Raw genomic sequence first — 11553 nt, forward strand, 5'->3', positions numbered from 1 at the left:
TTTTGTTATCTTTTTGTAGATTTATCATTCATGCCCAATTATATATGCACGGTCTTCATTGTTCACTTTAATTTATTCTTGATTTTTTTTTTCACGTCACATTCATCAATATCTTCACGTTTGAAATACTTAGTCTTGCGCTTAAATATCAATGTAATGATCGTCCGTCTTGAAACACATGTCAAAAAGTCTACTTGTATGAAGTCAAGATGCCAACAAAATTGAGATGAGTATAATTGGAATAATTAAATTTAAACATTGAATGAAAATTGTGACCTACTCTTCGCGAAGCGGCGGAAAATCGCCTAGGAATTCGCCGTCTGTGGCTCCAGAAAGGATAAGGATAACTTAATGGCAAAACAATACCAGATGCTTCAAAAGCAATCGTCTAGAGATTGACATCTAAACCTTCCTGTGTAGAACTCAGATTTTACCGTCAAAACAATCAATATAGAAAGAAAATGATTTCTCCTCAAATCAAGTAAGTCTTTCCGGAGCTAGAAAGAACGGATCAAGAAGTGGTGGTTCAGTCACTACCGCGATTCGCGATGCCATCTGTGATTAGATTCCAATTGCTACGCTTGAAAAAAATAATACAATAAAAACAATTTGAATATATATTATCTATATTATTAAGATATTTGTTTGACATAACCTATTAAGTACTTCAAAAATAAGAGTTTTTTTGTTGAGAGATATTCTTTTTAGGATTCAAAGAGATCAGGATACTGCTCATAAAGAAATAAATATCGGTTCGACATATTAATTTACTAAATTAAGAAAAATATTAGTTCAGCATTTTAACTTTCTAAATTAAAAAAAATATATCGGTTCGACATGTTAACTTTCTAAATTAAAAAAATAATAATAATAATATCGGTTCGACATATAACTTGTTAATTTTTTTTTATTTTAAATATTAGTTCAAAATAGTCACTTGCTAATTTTTTAAAAAAAATATAGGTTCGACATTTTAACTTTTTAAATTAAAAGTAAATGCTATTGGTTTAACATGGTTACGGGTTGTAATGATAAAATCATAATATATTTTTGTTTAACAAATATAGAAAAAAAAAATTAAAATTAAAATTTTTAATAAAAATATTAGAATTAAAAATTATAAAAAAGACACTAATTTAATTTAGTTTGACATTCTAATTTAAATTTCCATTATCAATCTTAAACACCCTATCATCTAAAAATTAAAATTGAACCCTAATTTCAATTCTAATTCTATATGATTATAAAGACATTCTAAGATTTATTCATCTATAATATTTTATTGAAGAATATCACTACAACTGTTAAAAAAAATCAAAACCTTCATATTGAAAACTTGATCTTAAATATGTTTAAAATCTGCATTGAATGAAATAATTTATTATTATATATATTTCAAACATGAAATATATTTCATTAATATAATTTCAATCTTGGGCCGTAATTGCAACTTTAAGAACCCAAGTTGTTATACAAGGAAGGCCCAATATGTATTAAACAAAATTCGGCCCATTATACTATATATATAATTTAAAAATAACTAATTATAAACTTATAAAATAAAGTTTAATTTGAAAAATAATAGTTATATTATTATATATATATTTTTGGAAAAATATATTATTATTATTATTATTTATATATATATATAATTAAGTATTTTATATTTAATCAAATTTAAAACTATATATATATTTAAATATAAAATTAATTAAATAATAATAAATAAATAATACTGTAAAAAATATATATCTATAAAATTAATTATATTAATTTATTTATTTGAATAAATAATAACTTTATTTTTAAATTTTAAATATAAATTTAATTTTTAAACATAAAATTTATAAAATCATAAAATTAAAATTATTTATAAATTCGTAAAATCTTATTATCGTAAATTTAAAATCGTAAGCATTTATTTAACCGAACTTAAAATCGTAAAATTTTAAAAATCAATTCGTGTATTAGGTTACTGTCGTAGGTAGTGTAATTGATCATCAACATTAAAATTAAAATAAAAAAATAATAATAAAAAATTCTCTGACATATCATTACCCTTAAAATAAAATTCATGAATTTAATAATTTTAGCTCTCATGAATAATATATATACGTATATAACTGCATGATGCTTTAAAGTCATAATTCCTTGTTAATTAAGATTATCATATTTCTAACCAATTAATGATCTAAAAGGAGGTCATTAAAATATGTTCTGTCGATAATCCATCCATATATACGTACATTCTTGTGTTGTATTAATATGCTACATGTTTGTGATTTATTTATTACTAATTAATATTTATAAAGAGAATAACAAAACTATATGATATTAATTAGTTGTGACGACACCACATCTCCTCCGCCTCCACGAACACTCACATTTTAAAATAATAATAATAATATTTATTATTATTGACATAATTAACCTTATCTTTTTCCAAAGTAACCGACATGCAGTCTTACAAAAATGTGTGAACAATCAATAAAGGTCCCAATTAGTACTACTTAATTAGAACCATGCATACATTATACATAGTTTTGTTATCTTCTTAATTAATCCCTTTGTAGTAAATTTTTTTATATAGCCACGATTAAGAAGTTTTTTGGTTTCAGATTAATTAAGAAATTTGAACACAATTAAATGATTGAGCTAATTATTTGAAAATGGATTAATTAGAATCCGTATTCTTGTTTATAAAACTTAGATGTATGCATAATTTACAGAGGTAGTCACGACATTTGGCTGCCCTAGTCCCACAGTCAAAAATATATATATTTTTTTATATATTTCTTACATCGCTTACTTACCGTACAATAATTTTAGATAAATAATAATTGTATGTTAATAATTTATAAAAATAAATAAAAATACATTAAGATTTAATTAAAAAACATGATTTTGTTTAGCTTAAAAAGATTAAATGAGTTGTCCTTAGATGAGTCTGCCCTCCTAGCTCAGGGACTTAATTACTAGGTTTATTCATATTTATTTTTTTCTTTTAATTTGCATTTACCTTAGGATAATTTTTTTAATTAATCTTATTTAATTTTTTATTTTATTTTATCACGATTATAGTAGAAAATATTTTAAATTAAAATTAAAGTAATTCTTTTGTTTAGTATAAAACTGTTTCAATTGTTTAAGGAATATATAATTTATAGATTATATTGTGAATTAAACTTTAGAAATATGATAAATAAATAATAAAAAAAGATAAGTAATTTAATTACTAACTTTTAAAAAGTTATTTTGATTTTGAGATTGAGAATATTTATAAAATAATTAAAAAGGTTGAACAATAATATTATTGGTTAATTTAATAATAAAATAAAATTTCCTAATACCTGTACTTAATGAATAACATATAAATAATTTTTAATTAAATAAACTTAACTTGTACTAGTGAATGATTAGTTAAATCAAAAGCTATAATTATAAGCTCAGCGGCATACGTGTCCGTTAGTGATATCATGAAGACGAAGAAGAACAAATTAAAGACTATATATAATTTATTATTAGATTATACAAAATAAAGAATATCATGATTAATATTATAATACAAAATTAATGTTGTAGATTAGAGAAAGGGTAACCACGAATCGGGTTCGGCCAACCGCTACTTAACTAATTATATAAGCGTGCAACCTAGCCTAACCTAAGGTGGTTATTCTTTTCATTTCAGCCAAATAAAATATGAAAAAAAAAATCATAAAACTAGTTCATTATTTATTTATTTAAATTACTAATTTTTATTTTATCATTATATATTAATATTATTTGTTTACCTCTTTTTATAATAATTTTTTTATTATTTAAGATCATTATTTTTTAAATAATTATGTTTTTTTAAATCCAAGACCTATGATTAAATTTTGTTTATAAAAGAATTTTTAATGAAACAAAATCATAAAAATAGTATATCTTCACATGTATATTTTATACATTGTTAGGATATGATGACTCTACTTTAATTTAAAATATTTTTACTAAAAAATTGAACTCCTAATTTTTTTTTGAAAGACAAAACAATATTAATTGGCTGTATTATTATTAAACCACCTTTTGTCTACTATATTTTATAATGTAAGTGTGTGAGCTCTAGGTAAGTAGGTTCTCTGTTGATCAACATTAACATTCCCCACTATTTATTTTTTTCAAATAAATAAAATGTGAATATATGCCTTTGATCTTTGTTCTCTTTTTTCCAAATTACTTATATAAATACCCATGAAGAACATTATGACTTGCATGCATATTGTTCTTCTCTCTCTGTCTAGAAGATTCGTACTAATGTTGGAGAAGATTAACGTAAGAAGCTACAATGGGCAGAGAGACAAAACAGGGGTGGAAGAACTTGAAAAAAGATGTCAAGTAGGATCAGAAGGGAAAATGTGTTTCTTCATGGACACTTTAGGCGATCCCATTTGCAGAATCCGCAACACCCCTTTCCACAACATGCTCGTAATTCATTCATTCATTTCATTCATACTAATTTTGTAAATTCTATTTGATTTCCTGTTTTTTGATCGTTGCTGTATGTTTTGTTTTGTTTAGGTTGCCGAAGTGGATAACGAGATAGTCGGGATTATACAGGGCACGATCAAGCTAGTCACCCTTTGCGATTGCTTAGCCACAGTTGGTTACGTCCTAGGGCTGAGAGTGGTGCCTCTTTCCCGCCGGGGAGGTATTGCCACGACCTTGGTTCGCCATATGGAACAATGGTTTACTGATAACCAAGTTCATTACGCCTACATGGCGACCGATAAACACAACAAACCCTCTCTTAACCTCTTCATAGACCGTCTAGGTTACACTATATTCAAATCTCCATTAATCCTCGTCCAGCCTGTCAACCCGGCCGCTCCCGTAGCATCCGCCGGAAGAAGATCAGGGGTTGAAATATCGATGTTAAAGCCGGAGAAAGCAGAGTTTCTCTACCGAAAATATATGGGGACGACTGATTTTTTCCCACACGACATAGACAGAGTACTAAATCACAAGCTGAGTTTGGGCACGTGGGTTTCTTACCGGAGGAGGAGAGGTCACGTGCCGTTTTCAGGCGAGTTTAGAGATGAATCCGACATGCCTGAGAGTTGGGCTATGCTGAGTGTATGGAATGGTGGGGATGTGTATAAGTTGAGAGCAGAGGGAGTGACGTTTCCTTGCTTTGTATACTCTAGAAGTTCGAGGTTGATGAATTGGGCATTTCCTTGTTTAAATGTTCAAGAAATGCCCGATTTCTCAGACAATTTTGGGTTCTATTTTGTTTATGGGTTGTATGTTAGAGGTCGGGGGTCGGGGAAGCTGGTGCGAGCCCTGTTTAGATTTGTAAGTAATGTGGCTAGGGAAAAAGGTGATTGTAAGGCTATAGTGACGGAAGTTGAACGAATGGAGGGATTTAGATTCCATGTACCTCATTGGAAGCTGCTTTCTGGGTCGGAGGACTTGTGGTGCATAAAGTCATTGAAGATGGCTGGAGAAGATGAAGATGATGATGAAGAAGAAGAAGGAACGAGGATTAGATCATTGCAACAATTGACAACAAGTGTACGGTCGAAAAGAGGTCTTTTTGTAGATCCAAGAGAGGTGTGAAAAACATGGCATGTTATTTCACTTATTTCAAGTCTAATTAACTAATGTAATTTCGGATTCAAACTTATAGACTATTTCAAAGTTGAAACTTGCTTCTAATTTTCTTTTAATTAATAGCATATATTGTCCTTTAAAAAAAACATATTATACCACTTAATGATTAGATTAGATTATACTCCTTTTCTAAATAAAAAAACAAAAGAAAATTAATAATTTGATTTGAAATAGTGATCACATACAAATATATTGGAATTACTTTTAATTTAGTGAAAAAAATTATTATCACTTGAATTATTTTTTAGTGTATTAAAAAAATTAAAAGTTCTAGGTTGGTGAGAGGGCCATGGCTGCGAGATTTGTGTTTTTATCGTAGGTTGTTGCTTTCAAGTGTAAGTGTGTTTGTTTAACAGTAGTAGTAGTACTATTCTTAAATAATTGATTAGCTAGGACAAAACAACATTTATTCAATGCTCTCTTTATTTGTCGTTTATCCTTGCCTTATATTAGTATTCTTCCATGCTCATGTTCTTTCTTAATTTAAAACACAGAGACTATGTTTCGGTTTAAGTTATTTAAAAAATAATGAAAAGAATAATTTTAGTATTAATTAATGAATTGATTGATTTGATGAGGAAGAAACGGAGTAAAATAATGTTTGATTATGTTGAGTTATTTAAATATCCAAACCAAATAGAACTTAAATCTTAAATTTTATTGGGCACATGTTTATTAGAATAAATACAAATTATTGGAATAATGTTGAGTTTAGTTGATTTTGAGAAAATAAATTATTTTTGATAAAAAAAAACTTATAATATAATAATAAAATACTTTATTTTATTTTAAAAAAAATATATGATAATTTTGTATTTTGTTAATGAATTAAGTAGTGATTAATAAAAGAGAGAAATGTTTAATTATTGTTGAGTTTTTATAAACATAAAAACTCTTAGCTTTGTTTAGCTTTTTTTAACCCAAAGACTGACAATAACTTTCTTCTTAAAAAAAACATTTTGATTAATTGGTCTTACAGATCTATAATTTAATTTAATTAAATTAACTAGCTGATGTACAATGTGGAGAGGATGATCATGATATGGATGAAATCATGATTTTTTATTTGAAATATATATTATTCTTATTCGTTGGATTAAGCGGCGCATATATATTAAAATATTAGGTCACACCAGTTATCATTCATCATATGCTTAAGATAATTTATTAGTTTTTTAATTTTTTTTTTTGACTGTATATATGGAGTGAATGAGCTTCGTCCCTTTGTAAAAGAGAAACGTGTGATGTACATCATTTCGCACTTCTTCAATAAATCTTGACCATCCTCTCCTCATACAACAAATCAATAACAATTATTCTTTAATTAATTCATCTACATCATAACGATCATAGGTTAATTAATTTAAATACAAGATTCTCAATCAATTATATTTTATGTTGTATGAGAATAAATTAAAACTATATCCAATAATTGTGATGAGACCAACGGAAGAATCTATGACTTTTATTGATCCTCAAAGTTGTCTGCATTTTTTTCAATATATTTATAATACTTTTCTATCAAATATTCGATTAAAATCTAATTAAAGAGTGTCATATGTCTATTCGCTAAATCGTGAATTCGAATTTATAATTAATTAAGAAAACTAGCTTATTAAATAAAAACAACAATTAATTGTCATTCCAATTTCAAAAGACAAGAACTTGAAGGAAAAAGGAAAGAATATCTTAGTTAGTTTAATATCATTAGACATCAACTAATAATTAATAAAAATGAAAGAAAGAAGGAATTAGTGAGTGGAGTTTAAAAAGTAGAAGAATAAAAAGAATTTATTATTAGCCTTTGTCCAAATAAAGCCAGTACTATAACTTTAAGATTATAGTGCAGTTTCTTTTTTATTTAAGTGTTGGTGGACCCTAAACCAATCCCCTTAATAATATTTTTAAGTTTTTATTTGCAAAAGAATACAAATTGTTACTTTAATTAATTGAGAGAAAATTACACTGTCAATCAATCATATTCAAAATGACTCGGAACAAAATTAAATCTCCATTTAATAAATTTATTTTAAATCAACTAGGCCGTGTGAACGAAATTTCATTTTCTTTTTCCACCCTCTAAAATAATCAAAAAAATCTAATTATCCATGATTAATGACAATTTTTAAATAATTTCTAGCTGATACAGTATGAAATATTTGGACATGGTCCAGTACAGAGCTTTCTGGACCAAAATATTCAGCCTTCTTGTGATAAAGTTTAATTTGGCCCATATTTGAAAATCATTAAGGCCCAACAAATTTTATACCCGTTTTACACGGAACCCATAATTGTGCCATAATTAATCGTCTACTACTTTGAATTAAATCTGAAAATAAAATAATAATAATAAAAAAATGTACATATTTATAGACTTGTATCCAATTAAATGAGTTTCCGAAATTAATGAATAAATAGTAGGGGGCAAGACTTTCTTTTTTCTATAGAGGAAATCCTAGTCGTCATCCATCTCATATATATAGTACGTAATAATGGACAACCACATATTAATACCTAAATTATTATTATTATTATTTATAATAAGCCGCGATTGTTTTTATTTTTATAAATTTTGTATTTTATTTTTTATATTCAGTTATTATAAAGGATTGTTAACCTTTTGAACTGAATTTATAAACAATATTATGGCAGTTAGAAATTTTGAAAACCTGATATAACTATATATTCTTTTTCTTTCTAAAAAAGAAAAGGTCTATGATAAAAAAGAAAAAAAAAAAAAAAAAAAAAAAGTGAGGGAAGTGGGATTATGATGTAGTCTCAACTCGAAATTAAGAGATTAGTGGGGTCCACGCCATTGATGATGAACTTAAAGCTTGATGACTATAGTAAGCTTGTTGAATCGCAACTGAACTGAATCTTCTTCTCCGGCGACACGATGATGTCTTCGTCTTGCCTTGTTGACGCGGCTAGGGCGCTGGCGTGCAGGGATGGGCAAGCCGCTTCGAATCTCAAGCTCGTATCGATTTTCTTCATCTTCTTCACCAGCGTTGTCGGTATAACGTTGCCGGTACTCCTTTCCAAGTTCTTCCATGGAAAACAAGCATACGATAAGGCTTTACTCATCATTAAATGCTTCGCTGCTGGAGTCATTCTCTCTACATCACTTGTTCATGTCCTTCCTGATGCATTTGGCGCCCTAGGTAACTGTCAGGTTGCTTCTCGACATCCGTGGAAGGATTTCCCCTTCTCCGGCCTCATTACCTTAATCGGCGTCTTAACCGCTCTTATGGTAGACCTCGCCGCTACCTCGCACGTCGACGGTCAAGGAAACAGCCATAGCCACGGTCATAGCAGCGGTAAAAGTACTGGTAAATCTCACGATAGATACGAACGAATTGACGCGAACGAGGAATTGGAGATAGTGTGTAAGAGTGCGAAGGAATCAGCGATTGCGATTGTAGCGGAAGAATCGGGAGAGGAATTGACGAATGCGGAGGAACTGATGAAGATGAAGCAGAGGCTGGTATCGCAAGTGTTGGAAATAGGGATAATATTCCATTCGGTGATAATAGGGGTGACGATGGGGATGTCTCAGAACAAGTGTACCATTCGGCCGCTTGTAGCCGCCCTCTCCTTCCACCAGATCTTCGAAGGGATGGGCCTCGGCGGATGCATCGCTCAGGTACGTACGTACGCCATTGACATGATCTCGTTAATTTTCTTCATAATCAATTAAAGTCTAAGCTTTTAATCTCATAAGTGAAACAAACCAATACTAATTAAGCAATGCCTGTCTCAATCAACCTATCCCTAATAATATAATCAGTAATCTGTAGATTGTGAGTTCTAACTCTGTCATTTTCACTTACTTGAAAGCATGAACAAACCCTTAGCTTTGATTGCCATGAACAACATACACGAATGGGGGTTAGAAACACAGTCTCTAAAGAACATTTTAGGTGAATTAGTTACTTGATAATTTGAATATCCAATGAATGGTTACAATTTGGTTTCTTCCAAAGAGCCCAAAACATGGACTTTGAGTATATATATTTTGTAAAATGATTGATTAGAAGAATTGGTGGTTTGTTACAACAAACAAATAATAATTATTGATTGATTGGTGAGTGAAACAGGCGGGATTTGGGTTCAAGACTACATTGTACATGTGTTTGATGTTTTCGGTGACGACGCCAATGGGAATATTGCTGGGAATGGCGATATTCTCGGTGACGGGTTACGACGACAGCAGCGCAAACGCGTTGATCTTGGAAGGGTTGTTGGGTTCGTTATCGTCGGGTATACTTATTTACATGGCCCTTGTGGACCTAATAGCACTTGATTTCTTCCATAGTAAGTTGATGGCTTCAGATTCTATGCTTAAAAAGGTATCTTTTGTTGCCCTTGTTCTAGGATCTACTTCCATGTCTGTTCTTGCTCTATGGGCTTGAATTTAATTTCCTTTTCTACTGAAAAAGAAATACATTATATATATGTGATTGAGCAATTGAAATGAACAAGGGTAGTTAATGATAATTAATTTATCATTAATAATTTTATGTATTTTATGACTCCCCATCATCGTAAATAACAAAATCAAAATATTCTTCTATAAGAATTACTCATCCAAAGAAAATATAAAATACGGGGGTTAAGGTCACAGAAAAACTTATTATAGAAGATGATGCATTTCTTTTTTTTTGCAAGGCCTCCCTATTAATAAGTTGTTTAAATTGTTAATAAATTTAAAAATTGACCTAACAAGTGAAATTATGTGCCATGAAAACTACATTGTTAATTGTTTGTGACTCGGTTACCAATGTGTTTATATGCGATTGTAATCCCTCTAGCCATCTCATACTCGCAGTTTAAATTTGGACTCAAGTATTTTTTTTTTCTTTCAATTGGTGAACAAAATGTAAAATTATAGATCAAAGAAAAAAAAAAGACATTCACTGTAAAAAAGAAAAGAAAAAAAGAAGCTTTATCCCCAAAATTACTTTAAAGTTTTAAGTTACATGTTTGCCTTTTGTAATAAATACAAATAAATTTATTCCAACCTTTTAATTTGACATTCTTTTATGTGACAAAATATTATAATATTATAAAAATGATAAAAGAGAAACTGTTTTAGAGTAAAATGATGTAAATCAAGTTATGAGATAGTTGGAGAGAAAGGGGAGAATATAATGAAATTGAGAGAAGGATAACGATGATATGGCTAAATAATTTTGAAATGCAGGAATTAATTTGTTTGAATAAAAAATGATATTAAATTTATTAATATATATAATTATATTATATTTTAAAATATTATTTTATCTAAAATAATATCTTATAAAATAGTTTTAAAATAAATTAATATATTTTTCCACAAAACTCTCTTTTCATCTCAAGGAACGGTCCATCGGATTTAAGCCCCGGACTTTAACCCAGGTTCCCAACCCGTTTAGATAATTAATCAATGAGGTCGGGTTTAGGGTACCCGACGGGTGAAAGACCCATTTGACAAAAGTACTAGTAATAAAAGGCCCAAACCCTAAAGCTAGGGTTATGTTTCAATGTATTTATATAAATACGGAGTTACGCGCCTCAATTTTGGGCGCTGTTAAATCTGAAGTCTCAAAAGTAGCCAAAGAAGAAGAAGAAGAAGTGAAGATCAATCATGAGGGCTAAGGTAATTCAATAATCTAACTAACTAACAATTCATTTAATCCTCCTCCACTGGATCATTAAAGATTTATATATTTTTTAACATTATCAGTGGAAGAAGAAGCGCATGAGGAGATTGAAGAGGAAGCGCCGAAAGATGAGGCAGAGATCCAAGTAGATCACATTTCTTTCTTTCTTTCTCTTTCTTAAAACAATCATCTAAACTATTTCAATTTCAATTTCTTGTTAGACCAGTTCATTAATCAACAAGAGTTTCACCTTTATTTT

The 11553-nt window shown here is 29.0% G+C and overlaps 2 protein-coding genes and 1 long non-coding RNA gene across 3 annotated transcripts; all 3 read left to right on the forward strand.

Moving 5' to 3' along the window:
* Nucleotides 1–4233: 4233 nt before the first annotated feature.
* LOC124916281 (probable N-acetyltransferase HLS1) lies at nt 4234–5648 on the forward strand. The gene is made up of 2 exons (XM_047457007.1): nt 4234–4467; nt 4561–5648. The coding sequence occupies exons 1-2, from the start codon at nt 4234–4236 to the stop codon at nt 5596–5598; spliced, it is 1272 nt and encodes a 423-aa protein (XP_047312963.1). The 3' UTR covers nt 5599–5648.
* A 2779-nt stretch (nt 5649–8427) lies between these two features.
* On the forward strand, nt 8428–10176 carry LOC124914529 (zinc transporter 6, chloroplastic). The gene is made up of 2 exons (XM_047455104.1): nt 8428–9295; nt 9750–10176. The coding sequence occupies exons 1-2, from the start codon at nt 8549–8551 to the stop codon at nt 10062–10064; spliced, it is 1062 nt and encodes a 353-aa protein (XP_047311060.1). The 5' UTR covers nt 8428–8548; the 3' UTR covers nt 10065–10176.
* Nucleotides 10177–11143: 967 nt separating this feature from the next.
* On the forward strand, nt 11144–11549 carry LOC124914935. Its single transcript, XR_007096836.1, has 2 exons — nt 11144–11290; nt 11378–11549. It is a non-coding gene; the product is annotated as an uncharacterized LOC124914935 (long non-coding RNA).
* Nucleotides 11550–11553: the final 4 nt, after the last annotated feature.

Source organism: Impatiens glandulifera, chromosome 9 (genome assembly GCF_907164915.1).
Source record: "Impatiens glandulifera chromosome 9, dImpGla2.1, whole genome shotgun sequence".
NCBI lineage: Eukaryota > Viridiplantae > Streptophyta > Magnoliopsida > Ericales > Balsaminaceae > Impatiens > Impatiens glandulifera.